The sequence below is a fragment of the Podarcis tiliguerta genome, assembly GCF_965153285.1.
Source record: "Podarcis tiliguerta genome assembly, chromosome: 2".
Taxonomy (NCBI): Eukaryota; Metazoa; Chordata; class Lepidosauria; order Squamata; family Lacertidae; genus Podarcis; species Podarcis tiliguerta.
This window is the reverse complement of record NC_139535.1, coordinates 106,812,853-106,826,235: the sequence shown is the minus strand read 5'-3', so window position 1 is coordinate 106,826,235 and position 13,383 is coordinate 106,812,853. Positions and strand designations below refer to the sequence as shown.

Genomic DNA, 13,383 nt, shown 5'->3' with positions numbered 1-13,383 from the left:
CTCTGCACCGCACCGCACGCCTGGCACCCTCCCCTCCACAGTGGGCGGCGACCCGGCGGCTCGGATTGGATTCGCACAGCCAGCACTGCAGTGAGAGAGAGTGAGTGAGCCAGGTAGGGGCAGAGAGCTGCGAGTGCGAGCGCCCCCCCCCCCAAGATGTTGTGGCCGGGCCCCCCTGCACCCCCCATGCTACGCCACTGCTCTCCAGGTTCAGGGCTGCTGTCCTCAAGTCTCACTTGTTGGCTTTCTAGAGCTCACTGGTTGGCCACTGTGGTTCTCAGTGTGCTGGACTAGGCAGGTCTTTCGGCTGTTCCAACAGGGCTCTTGTCTTACGTGGTGAAGGGCAGATTGCAGTTCATAACCTTGCCCCCAAATGGAAAGAAGCAGAAGTCCCAGTAAAGGAAGAACAGATACAAAAACTTATGGAATATGCAGAAATGGCGAAACTTACTGGAAGAATAAGAAATCAAGATAACAGAATTTTTCTAAAATAATGGAAATGCTTTATTGAATATTTACAGATCAATTGTAAACAGGTAAAAACATTAGCAGGATCATTGTAATAACCTGCAGTTTTATAAGAGTACAGTGGTGCCTCGCAAGACGAAATTAATTCGTTCCGCGAGTTTTTTCGTTATGCGAGTTTTTTCGTCTTGCGAAGCACCACTGCATTTAAACACTGACAACGGCGGGGAGGGGCGGGGAGAAGCAGGACAGCTGCCGCAGCCGGTACCTCAGACTCACCCGCGCATTGTGGCCACCGCACGACGCGGCTGCTGGAGGGCGGCGGGGCTCAGGAGCGTGACTCCAGGGAGAGAGAGGCGCTGGCGGCAACGGCTCTCTGAGGGGAGCGCTCGAGGGGGGTGGGCAGCGGCGCGAGGCACTAACCATCAGCTGGAAGGTGGGAGGGAGCCGGAGGAGCCATCAGCGGGAAGGTGGGAGGAAGCCAGAGGAGCGGGGAAGCGAGCATGCGTGCGTGCAGTGACCGTCGCCATGACACGAGAGGCAGGGCCGTTTCATCTAGCGAAGCAAGCCCTTAGGAAAATCCATCTTGCGAAGCACCTCAGAAAATGAAAAACCCTTTCGTCTTGCGAGTTTTTCGTCTTCTGAGGCATTCGTCTTGCGGGGTACCACTGTATATATTTACAGTAGATGATTAAATGAGAAATTAAATAAATTTGGATATACAGAAGAGATTAAAAAAGAAATTTAAGGAACCGCAGAAAGAGGGGGAAGGAAGTCAAATTTTGAAATGTTAAATGGATTGTAAAATCAGTGACGTGTATAAATTTGAAATGTATAAATACAAAATTTGGAAAAAAGAAGATTGCAATTCATATCCCACCCCAATAGACTCTCAACTTTGTTGTCTACAGCGGAAATAGAATTCTTGCACCAATTGAACCTTTGGCAAAATTTCACAACTGGAACAGGACTTTCTGAACATTTTCAAATTTCACTTTTGACATTTAACTTACGCCAGCTCAGGTTTCCATTGTTGGTTCTCCTTGTTGGGTCAGTATTTGGTTCTAGAATCATAGAATCATAGAGTTGGAAGAGACCACAAGGGCCATCGAGTCCAACCCCCTGCCAAGCAGAAAACACCATCAGAGCACTCCTGACATATGGTTGTCAAGCCTCTGCTTAAAGACCTCCAAAGAAGGAGACTCCACCACACTCCTTGGCAGCAAATTCCACTGTCAAACAGCTCTTACCGTCAGGAAGTTCTTCGTAATGTTTAGGTGGAATCTTCTTTCTTGTACTTGGGATCCATTGCTCTGTGTCCGCTTCTCTGGAGCAGCAGAAAACAACCTTTCTCCCTCCTCTATGTGACATCCCTTTAAATATTTGAACATGGCTATCATATCACCCCTTAACCTCCTCTTCTCCAGGCTAAACATGCCCAGCTCCCTTAGCCGTTCCTCATAAGGCATCGTTTCCAGGCCTTTGACCATTTTGGTTGCCCTCCTCTGGACACGTTCCAGTTTGTCAGTGTCCTTCTTGAACTGTGGTGCCCAGAACTGGACACAGTACTCCAGGTGAGGTCTGACCAGAGCAGAATACAGTGGCACTATTACTTCCCTTGATCTAGATGCTCTACTCCTATTGATGCAACCCTTGGTCCTCCTAAGGGGGGGATGAAGATTTCCTCACCTGCACCTTCCCCATTCCTAACCTCCCAAATCCCTAAATATTGCCCACTGCATCCCTTTTGTATGTGGGAAGATCTCTGACTTCACTTATTCTTTGGTGGCATAAACTACTGTATATATACATTCAGTAGTCACTAGGTGGCATCATCACCCTGCAAAAAGCTAGCACTACTGAGAAGGAAAGGAGCACTATGCTTTTTGTTGAAGAAGGAAAAGTTAAGTCCCGGCTGGACAGCAGTGCCTTTATAGCAGCCCTGTTTAGGGAAGCTTTTAATGTTTGATGTATTACAGTATTTTAATATTTTTTTGGAAGCCGCACAAAGTGGCTGGGGAAGCCCAGCCAGATGGGCGGGGTATAAATAAATTATTATTATTATTATTATTATTATTATTATTATTATTATTGGACTCCGTCAACACCCAGGAGAAGGAAAATGTCCTCAAAGCAAGGAGCAACCTTAAGTGTTTGTTAGATTTGTAGCCCACCTTTCAGAAGGGTTGTTGAAATTAACGGACTTAACTGAGATGGCGAAATTTACCTCCTTAATCAGAGAAAAGTCCTTGTTGACATTTACTAAAGACTGGAAAACTCTCCTGGACTCTTTGCATGAAAAAGAAATAGTGACATTTGAATTTGAGGATTGAAGACAATGTTTGTTTATAGAAAGTGGCGTTGTTGAGTGTTGTATTTAAGTGGATGGAGTGAATATTGTAGACAGACAAAGAATCAGAAGTCCTTTAGTTTCTGAACTTTATTTTTCCTTCTCTCTCTTTTAATCCCTTTTCTATTTCTTTTTCTGGATCTCTTTCTCTCCCCCCCCCCCCTTCTCTCTGTTTTTATCTTATTTAGATTAATGTTTTAGTTTGGACAAGATATTTGATATTAAGCTTCATGTTCCTCTTTATAAACTCTAATAAAATCATAGTTAGATAGATAGATAGATGATAGATAGATAGATAGAGATAGATAGAGATATATATATGATTTGTATCCCACTTTTCCACCACATTGTGACCAAGGCGGGTCAGCGCTGTCATAATAATCTACCAGAGTTCTTTGAGAGTGACAACAATCATATTAATACAGATGATCTGGTTGATAAAGTGTACTTGGACTATCAAAAGCCTGTTGACAACGCACCTCGCCAAAGACTCCTGAGTAAGCTTAGCAGTCATGGAATCAGAAGAGAGGTCCTCTTGTGGATTGGTTAAGTCGCAGGAAGTAGGGATAATTGTACAGTTCTCCCAATGGAGGGGCCTAGAGTCCCACGAGGATCACTATTAGGACCTGTGCTTTTTAACTTGTTCATAAATGATCTTGACTCAGGGGTGAGCGTCGAGGTGGTCGAGAGGGTTGATGGTTCACTGTTGTTGAAACAAGAAGAGATTGTGAAGAGCTCCAGAAGAGTTGTCCTCAACTGGTAGATAAACATGCATAGGATTGTGCCAGGAGACTGCCTTTCTGAGCCCCTTGATTTCCGGTTGCAGTGAATAGAAAACAAACCCTGCGTCAGTCTAAATTAAGTGTATGATCCTCTTGATACTCCCTGATCCTGTAAGGGACCCCTGACCGTTAGGTCCAGTCACGGACGACTCTGGGGTTGCGGCACTCATCTCGATTTACCAGCCAAGAGATCCGGCGTACAGCTTCCGGGTCATGTGGCCAGCATGACTAAGTCGCTTCTGGCAAACCAAACCAGTGCATGGAAACCGCCGTTTACCTTCCCGCCGGAGTGGTACCTATTTATCTACTTGCACTTTGACGTGCTTTTGAACTGCTAGGTTGGCAGGAGCAGGGACCGAGCAACAGGAGCTCACCCCGTCGCGGGGATTCGAACCGCCGACCTTCTGATCGGCAAGCCCTAGGCTCCGTGGTTTAACCTACAGCGCCACCCGCGTCCCCCCTGATCATGTAACTATGTGTAAATAGCACTCCTGCCAATATCTGGGATCCCTGCCACAAATACAAGGGAGCTCACTTTCCAGGCTGCACCTGCTGCACTGTGCCTGCCCCAGCTTGTGGGTGCACATAGAGGGGGGGAGCCAGTGCAGTAGTGGTAGAGACTGACCAGCGCATGGCATGCTATCGAGAGGGGGGCCATGAGTGGGTGTTGTCGCAGGGGTGGGGAGGTGGTTGCTGCAGACAGCTGCAGCCAAAGAGTTTAAGGGCATTTGTTGCTAGCTGAGAAGAAGCTCTTCAGTCAATTGAGCTGACGGCAGGGGGGCCGGGCTGCACTTGGACTTATCTTGCTGACTCTCAGGCGCCATTTCCTCCCAAACCATGCTCTCTCTCTGTCTGTCTCCGTCTCTCTCTGCCTCTCTCTCCCTCTGCATTGTTCCCTCCTCCAGCACCCTAATATCTGTGTCTTTTCCCTCCTTGTCAACACTTCCCATCCCAAGCTCCCGCCTCTCTCTCTTGTCTCTCTGTCTCTCTCTCCTTTGCTATTGCATCTCCCTGGATCTCCCCTCCTTGCCGCTCTCTCCCTGCCTCTGGCATGCTCTAGGTGGCTCTTCCGATGCCTGAGCCAAACAGCTCCCCCCTAGGCACAGCTGCCTCTTTTGGAACCCGTAGATGCTGCGAGCCGCTCCTGCCCAAGGAAGCTGCAGGCAGACGCGCTCCGCATCTCCCGGCTTGGCCTCCCTCTGACAGTCGAAGTTGAGCGAGAGATCATTAGGAAAGAAGCAGGGAGATGAGCTGATGTGGAGAGGAGTGCGGACGGGAGACAAGCTCGAGGGAGCTCCTCTTCAGCCCTCTTCTTGGCGACATGGAAGGCAGCTGGTCTGGTTGTGCCACCCAATCACCCCTCTTCTATCTTCTGGAGCAAACGAAGTTCCACGGGCTCCGCCATGTCCTCTCGGGACACCGGTCGTGCCCTCGCCGGGCCTTCTGGCTCCTGGCGTTCCTGGGCTCTGTGGCCTTGCTGGCTACCTGGTCCTCCAACCGCATCCGCTACCTGCTCTCTTGGCCTGTTCACACCAAGGTCCACCTCCTCTACGCCCGCCAGCTTACCTTCCCGGCCGTCACCTTCTGCAACAACAACTTGCTCCTCCTGCGCCGCATGAGCCGGGCAGACCTCCACCTGAGCGGCTACTGGCTGGGGCTCCTCAACAAGGACCTGCAGCCCGTGCCGGCCGTGGGGGCCGTGATGCGGGACCCCCGGTGGCTCTGGCTGGGGAGCCTGCTCAACTTCTCCCACTACCTGCCGCCTTTGCCGCCGCAGGAGCAGTCCACGCGGCGCTTGCTCGACAGGCTGGGCCACCAACTGGAGGAGATGCTCCTCTCCTGCCGCTTCCAGGGCGAGCGCTGCGGCCCCCACAACTTCACAACTGTGAGTCAGGGCAGGGGAAGGGGGGTCTTGGGGAGGCCAGCTGCCCCACCGGAGCAGGGGGTGAGGAAGGGCAGAGTGTTATAGGTGGGATGGGCCTTTGAGATGCGTTGTGTACCGTGCAATTGCAGAACGGCTGTTTCAACATGGTAAAGGGCCCTCGAATTTTGCCATGTCCCCAGAAGGTGTGAGTGTCTCCTTGGCAGCCCGGAATGAAAGGTCGGCGCCAAATGCATTAGGAATTGTTGAGGAATAAAAGGTTTGCTTCTTTGCAGAGCTGTGACAGTCTTTTCATGCTAACGTTTTGTGTGTGTGTGTGTGTGTGTGTGTGTGTGTGTGTGTAACAATAAGTTAAGACAGTATTGTGCCCGTACATGGTCTGCAAACATATAACTTGGCAATGTGTGGTGCACCATTTACTGTTTTGGGAAGTTTCTGGCTCTTTGGAATGTTAATAGCATGCAACCAGAAGTGGGGGCTCAGTGGGCCTTTGTGGTTAGAACAGGAGGATATATTTCACATCTCCCAACCCTACCTTTCCCCCCAAGAATTCCACATTATTTCAAAGCTCGAAACCTGAAAGCAGAACATATTATGCAAAAATAATCACAAGTATGAATATTTGTAAATTCCATAATTTAATCTTGTTTGCAAACTGGAGCAGAGTCAGTCCAACTCTAGACTAAGGAGGTGGCTGTCTAACTACTTAATGGGACGAGAGAAAGCGAAGGAAAGGGAGCAGAGTATAGGTAAAGTAACCAGGATGCAACCCAGAGATTTGCCCCTTGTACTTCTGAGTCTGCTGCCGAAATCAGGCGAGGCAGCCATGACTCCTCCCAACTGTTTTCTTCCTCTCCTTTTATTGGCTCCTCACACCTGCCAGGTGAGCTGAATACCTAGGGTGCGGATCCTGCTCACTACAGGGGAGGGGATGGATGGAAAGGAAGGGGGCAGGGGGCAGAAGCTGCATTTTCTAATTCAGGCAGATTTCAAGGCACAAGAGGAATTTCTGGATTATAACCTGCCACCACTAAGTATGGGATGATATGATGAATAGTTGGAAGATTAGTATTGTAGCAAGTGTGTTGATAGAGAACTATCAGAAATGCTACACGCACAGACCTTAAATGATGAGTTGCAGGTTGCAGCCTGCGGGTACTGAAAACAAGGAGTTGTTAAAGTATGGCTGCTCAGCCAGAATTCAGAAATAAGAGTTCTCAGTGTCCCTGGCATCTGTTCTGCTGTTAAGGGGCCAAGGGTGTTCTGAAACAAGAGGCACCCTTTATAATGTTCTTGGACAATTTAGGAATGTGGGTCACTCCCTTAAGGGGCACCAGGCAAATCTAAAACGATGGTAACCGAGAAGCAGCATTTGAAAATCAACAGCGTCCCATCGATAGGTCCAGTTTAATACCATGTTAAGAACGGCTGAACTAGTTCTGCCTTGCTGTCCAGGGTTTCAGCACAGAACGTTTCATGGCCTTCATCAAGGAGATTTAGAGATTGGCACTGGCAAGTGTGGCGGGGGGCCTGACTCTTGAGGTCTGCTGCAGATGTAATGTTAAATCATGGTTTCACATTGCAGAAGCTAACCTATGTGAGCTTTGGCCTCTCATAATCCACCCATGTGCTTCTTCTTCATAATCACTCACCTGATTGTGCCAGGTGAATGATAGGTGGGCGTGCTAGGATATAGTTCCGTTCCACCTTAAAAGGAACAGGCATGACTGTTGTGTGTCACGTGCTTGTTTACTTCCAGCACAAGTCTGCTGGGAACTTCCGTTTGTATATTGCTTTTGCCATCTTGCTGTGTGCTTGGACAAGAAGGGAAGCAGACATGTTTTTTCCTTTGTTCCTGAACTATGCTGAATAAACGCCTGTAAATAATGTTTACACATGTCTCTGTCTGCCACTTCCGTTGTGAGAAGTTATTCACACTGCTGACTAGAGCGTGCCAAGTCTTTAAAGGTATCTGAGGCTTGTGTCACTGTTTGATGCTGTTCCAAGAACTGGAGATCGCCTGGCTGCTGGCCGGTGGCCGGTGGCTGGAGCCAGCTGGGGGCCTGTCAAATGCCCCCATTTCCCCGGATGCATCCCAACAGGGTGTTCCCGCCCACCTGTCAAAGTTGACCCTTGGGTGGGGAGGGAGTCTGTTTCTGCAGTATGTTTCCCCACAGGAAATGTAGCCAAAGCAAAGCCGCACCCAGCAGGAAAGAACTCCCTGCTCTGCAGCAGATTAGCAGAGGGTTAAATCCTGCTCTCGGCTGGGGTCTGCTTTGCCAGTGCCTTCTTCCCTGCATGATTCTAAACTTTGGAACTAACTAACCAAGTTTAAGACTGACAACTGTTAGAACTCATAACCCACCTACTCTCAGCAGCCAGAAGCATCATAGCCAGACATTGGAGAGACCTGTCAGGAGTAAGCATGGACCAATGGTACCAAATAGTATGGGAAACAGCCCTACTAGAAAAATTAACTAATAAACTGAAACTGACACGGGGACAAACAGAAGAAGACGCCTTCACCCCAGTATGGCTCCCCTTTATCACATACACAGCCCAACAGGACAAGGACAATAATCCACCAACAGCATACAAATCAATATGGCTAACCTGATCCAAAACAGCCACCCACCTCACTCACACATGAAAACAAAGATCACCACAGCCAATCACAAGCAAACAATCACACCCTAGGCCAACCCCAACCTCTCTCACCACCAAAGGAACACAAGTGAACAACACAAGCAACGCTGACACCAAACTCTACATACATTAAACATAATAGAAACACCGCCACCCGACCCCACCCCATCCATCTTCCCTCTCTCCACCCCCTTTCTTTTTTCTTTCTTTTTTCTTCTCCCCCTAATGCCTCAACAAATGAAACAGATTTGTAAAAATGTTATATGGGGGGGGGGGAATACGAGGCATTACACTTACTTCTGTAAAACAAGAAAATCCTTAATAAAATATCAAGATGGAACAGAAGGAAAAAAAAGACTGACAACAGTTCCCTGTGATTTCAGAATACAGGGAACCATGGCTTGCTGCGACCAGGCTAGCTAACAAGTCAGGACATCTGGCTAATTTGATCCTTGCTTACCACAGTTCAAATGACACAGGGAACTGTGGTTATTTCTAAAGTGAAAGCAGAATATTTCTGTCTTCTTCTTGCATATGCAAAGGAGGAGAAAAGAGAAGGAGTGCATGTCAGAGGCTTGCCTCAGCTTGTTCCTGAAACAGGAAACTATGGTTTAGCAGTATGTCTGAACTAGGCCTGAATCTTCTGGTAGATGGAAGCCATGAAACATGAGGAGAGATGTGGCATTTCCACCCAAGGGAATCTGTGTGACATGGTCCCATTCCCACCTCCCCTGTATGATTTGCCGGTCTATGAGTGTATTTGCAATCATGACTCATGGTAGATTGTTCATCTGAGTGTTTGTATTGTTTGGGTTTTAAAAATAAATGTATGAGTGTATTTATTTTCACTCCGAACGATGATCTAAATATACCGTACTGTTTTAGCCACCCCCTTTCTCTTCTCAAATCCCTTCTGCATGAAACGAAGCGCCATGCTCTCTAATAAAAAGCAAACCTGGAATCTGCCCCAGGCTGCTGTCTTTTACACTCGCTTCCTTGGCCGCACACCCCACTTCACTCAGTGTGACCTTGTTATGAATGAACATGAATGTAATCTGGCTGCACATCTTGCCGTGGGAGCTTTGTGTTCACTCACGTTTAGCCGTGACCTGCAAGAGGCATGACACGTTCACCAGTAACTTGGAGGCAGGCTGCCTCTCTCCCACAGAGCTGTTTCTGGTACTTGTGTGGGAAGATCTTTAAGCCTCTTCGTGATCTGCTAACATACTTCTGTTTCCAACCACGAGGTGGGCTTGTTCGCAGTAACAGATGGCAGGAACCCCAATTCCCATCCCTGGTGGTTAAGACAGAGGCAGAGCTAGGGGCTCCGGCCCTCGGGGTGGCATGCACCCGGGGGGCAGGGCGAGTGGCCCCCCAGGGTGCCGTGCATGGTGAGCAGTGGCCTGGGGGGTGCTGCGCATGGTGAGAGCCGGCCCAGGGGGGCGGCATGGCAATGTCACCCCCCCTCAGGGATGGCCTGGGGGTGCTGTGTGCGACAAGCAGTGTGCCACAGGGTGTGCCGTGAGTGGCATCCCACAGAGGGTGCAGTGCACAGTGAGCGGCAGCCATGGGGGGTGCCATGAGCAGCGGCCCGGGGGGGCACAGCAATGTCACACACCCCCTTAGGGCTGGCCCGGGGGTGCATGTGCGATGAGCGGCGTCCCATGGAGAGTGCCGCGCATGGTGAGCGGCAGCCTTGGGGGTGCCGCAAGCAGCGAGCAGCAGCCCAGGGAGGGCACGGCAATGTCACCCCCCCCTCAGACCGCACCCACCTTCCTCCGCCACTGGGTTAAGAGTCACTGCATGATTTGAACTTTGTGAGGTTTGTTCATATAGAATCATAGAATCGGAAGAGACCACAAGGGCCATCGAGTCCAACCCCCTGCCAAGCAGGAAATACCATCAGAGCACTCCTGACATATGGTTGTCAAGCCTCTGCTTAAAGACCTCCAAAGAAGGAGACTCCACCACACTCCTTGGCAGCAAATTCCACTGTCAAACAGCTCTTACTGCCAGGAAGTTCTTCCTAATGTTTAGGTGGAATCTTCTTTCTTGTAGTTTGGATCCATTGCTCCGTGTCCGCTTCTCTGGAGCAGCAGAAAACAACGTTTCTCCCTCCTCTATGTGACATCCTTTTATATATTTGAACATGGCTATCATATCACCCCTTAACCTCCTCTTCTCCAGGCTAAACATGCCCAGCTCCCTTAGCCGTTCCTCATAAGGCATCATTTCCAGGGCTTTGTATGTGTATGTGTCCGACACATTTTCTTGCTCCTATGCTGACCCTGGCATGTGTATGTGTGTATCCAGAATACTGCAGGGCTGGAGGACAAAGAATCATAGAATTGGAAGGGATCCTGAGGATCATCTAGCCCAACAACCTGCAGCGCAGGAATATGCAGCTGTCCCTTACAGGGATCGAACCTGCAACCTGGTCATTATCATCACTGCACTCTAACCAACTGAGCTATCCAGCATCATTAGTCTGATTCTGATTCTAGGTTTGCCAGTAGCTCTTGGAGACCATTTCAGTGTCCGCTAGAAAAGTGTCTTCAGATGTCTGCCATCCAGGAGTCTCAGCTTGGGTGCCCAGGGCCCTGGGTGCCATGCAGCCTGCATGGCCCTGGCACCAAAATTTGTGAGTGCCCAGCCAACTTCCTGGGGGATTTTTTGGGTGCTTGGGCACCTAGGGCACCAGAGAGTTGGCATCTATGCTGCCATCCCATGCTTTCTGAGCTGTGCAGGAATGGTTGGGAAGTGTATTATTTCAGACCCTTCCCTTGCATTAAATAGAGACCCTGGCTCCTTAAATAAATAGACACTTCTAACTCCTACTTCTGCAAGATCCTTGTTTATATATTGATCGTATTTAAACCCCCCCCCCAACACACAATTTTCCTCCAGGCTAAACATGCCCAACTCCCTCTTGAAATGAACTGCATTCTCTTTGCAACTTAGGCAGCAGTCCTGAACGTCATGACTTGGACATATACTTTGTGCATTGTGTTGCACTGCAACAACTCAACCCTAAGCATGTTCCGATAGAAGTACCGTATTTTTCGTCCCATAGGACGCTCCGTCCCATAGGACGCACCTAGTTTTTGGGGGGGGAAATAAAGGAAAAAAATTTTTCCTTTATTTTCCCCCCAAAAAGCAGGGCGGGGAAACCTAACCAGGTCGAGGAACAGCGGGGTGGCGGCGATGCGCCTTCCTGCTGTCCCCCGAGCTTGTGGGGCTGGCCGATGTCTGCCCGGCGCGAGGGGCGCTCTGCTTCAGGGCGCCCCTCGCGCCGGGCGGCAGGCTGCTATCCGCAGCATGGGGAGCGCTGCTGGGACCTCCTGCAGCGTTCCCCATGCTGCGGATGTATGCCGGGCGCGAGGGGCGCTCTGCTTCAGGGCGCTCCTCGCGCCGGGCGGCAGGCTGCTATCCGCAGCGTGGGGAGCGCTGCTGGGACCTCCTGCAGCGTTCCCCATGCTGCGGATGTATGCCGGGCGCGAGGGGCGCTCTGCTTCAGGGCGCCCCTCGCGCCGGGCGGCAGGCTGCTATCCGCAGCGTGGGGAGCGCTGCTGGGACCTCCTGCAGCGTTCCCCATGCTGCGGATGTCTGCCCGGCGTGAGGGGCGCTCTGCTTCAGGGCGCCCCTCGCGCCAGGCGGCAGGCTGCTATCCGCAGCGTGGGGAGCCCTGCGGGGACCTCCCGCAGGGCTGCCTAGGCTGCGGATGTGTTCCCGAAGCGCCGGGCACTCTGCTTTCAGGGCGCCCGACGCTCCGGGAAGCAGGCTGCTATCCGCAGCCTAGACATCCCTGCGGGACCTCCTGCAGGGCTGCCTAGGCTGCAGATGTCTTCCTGAAGCCTGGAGAGCGAGTGGGGTTGGTGCGCACCGACCCCTCTCGCTCTCCAAGCTTCAGCGAAAGCCTGCATTCGCCCCATAGGACGCACCCAGATTTCCCCTTCATTTTTGGAGGGGAAAAGGTGCGTCCTATAGGGCGAAAAATACGGTACGTCTCACTGAGTTCAGTGATTGCAGCTTTCGGATTATCTGGGGCTTAATTTATTGACATGCTCGGGACTGCACTGTTCAGCTTGAATATATCCTTGGCTACACCCTGCACTTGCTTCTCTTATTAATAAATTTGAATTTGAGTAAATCCAAAAGCCCATCCTGTGCATCTTTCTCCCGGTACCAGAATTTATTTGCCCCTCCCAACGCATTCTGAAAGCCTTGCTGCTGAGCTCCTGCTGGCTTTGTAGATTTTGCCAGACATCGCCATGCGCTTTCAAGTCTATCTTCACAGCGATAAGAGTTCTTAAAGTATATTGGAAGCTGAGACTGTTGAAATGCTCGACTAATTGGGCAGCTTTTCCACCCTTTTAGTCAAGAGGCCTGAAGCATCGAGGCAGGGAAGCTGCAGAGATGTACAAATGGCCATGGAAGCATCCTTGAAAACTGAAGGGTCTCCTCTCTTTCCCTTCCAGTGGCATTTCATGACACAGATGCCATGACTCTAATGATGCCCCCTTTTAAGTCTGGGTGATATATTGATATAGCACCCAAAACCAGTTCAAAGCCCCTATCAGTTTCATTATTTTTGTGGTGGCAATATATCGTGAATCGTGATGTGTGTGTTTGTGTGCTATGCAAAAATCACAATGTGGGGGAAACCATGAAGCCAACCAATGGCTCTCTGGATTCTTGCAACCAATCACAAGAGTAAGGTAAAGGTAAAGGGACCCCTGACCATTAGGTCCAGTCGTGACCGACCCTAGGGTTGCGGCGCTCATCTCGCTTTATTGGCCGAGGGAGCCGGCGTACAGCTTCCGGGTCATGTGGCCAGCATGACTAAGCCGCTTCTGGCGAACCAGAGCAGCGCACGGAAACACATTTACCTTCCCACCAGAGCGGTACCTATTTATCTGCTTGCACTTTGACATGCTTTCGAACTGCTAGGTTGGCAGGAGGAGGGACCGAACAACGGGAGCTCACCCCGTCGAGGGGATTCGAACCGCCGACCTTCTGATCGGCAAGTCCTAGGCTCTGTGGTTTAACCCACAGCGCCACCCACGTCCCAATCGCAAGAGTAGGCACCAGCAAAAATCACAGTGCATGGAAAAACATGGAGCCAGTGCCTCTCCATAGCTCCAACTTTATTTCAGACATTGTGATACAGCCATACTTCGGAAGTCGAACAGAATCCCTTCCGGAAGTTCATTTGACTTCTGAAACATTCGGAAACCAAAGCACAGCTTCTGATTGGC

At 50.4% G+C, this 13,383-nt stretch overlaps 1 protein-coding gene across 4 annotated transcripts in view; it reads left to right on the top strand.

Moving 5' to 3' along the window:
* ASIC1 (acid sensing ion channel subunit 1) overlaps positions 1-13,383 on the top strand; it is a 211,875-nt gene that overhangs the window by 173,685 nt on the left and 24,807 nt on the right. Inside the window, exon 1 of one of the 4 annotated variants that reach the window (XM_083427639.1) lies at positions 4,315-5,482. The exons of the other annotated variants lie outside the window; for them this stretch is intronic. Within the exon in view, the coding sequence (XP_083283765.1) occupies positions 4,919-5,482 (564 nt within the window). The 5' untranslated portion in view covers positions 4,315-4,918. Of the gene's footprint in view, positions 1-4,314; positions 5,483-13,383 lie in introns of those variants that run through there. 4 annotated transcript variants of the gene reach the window in all.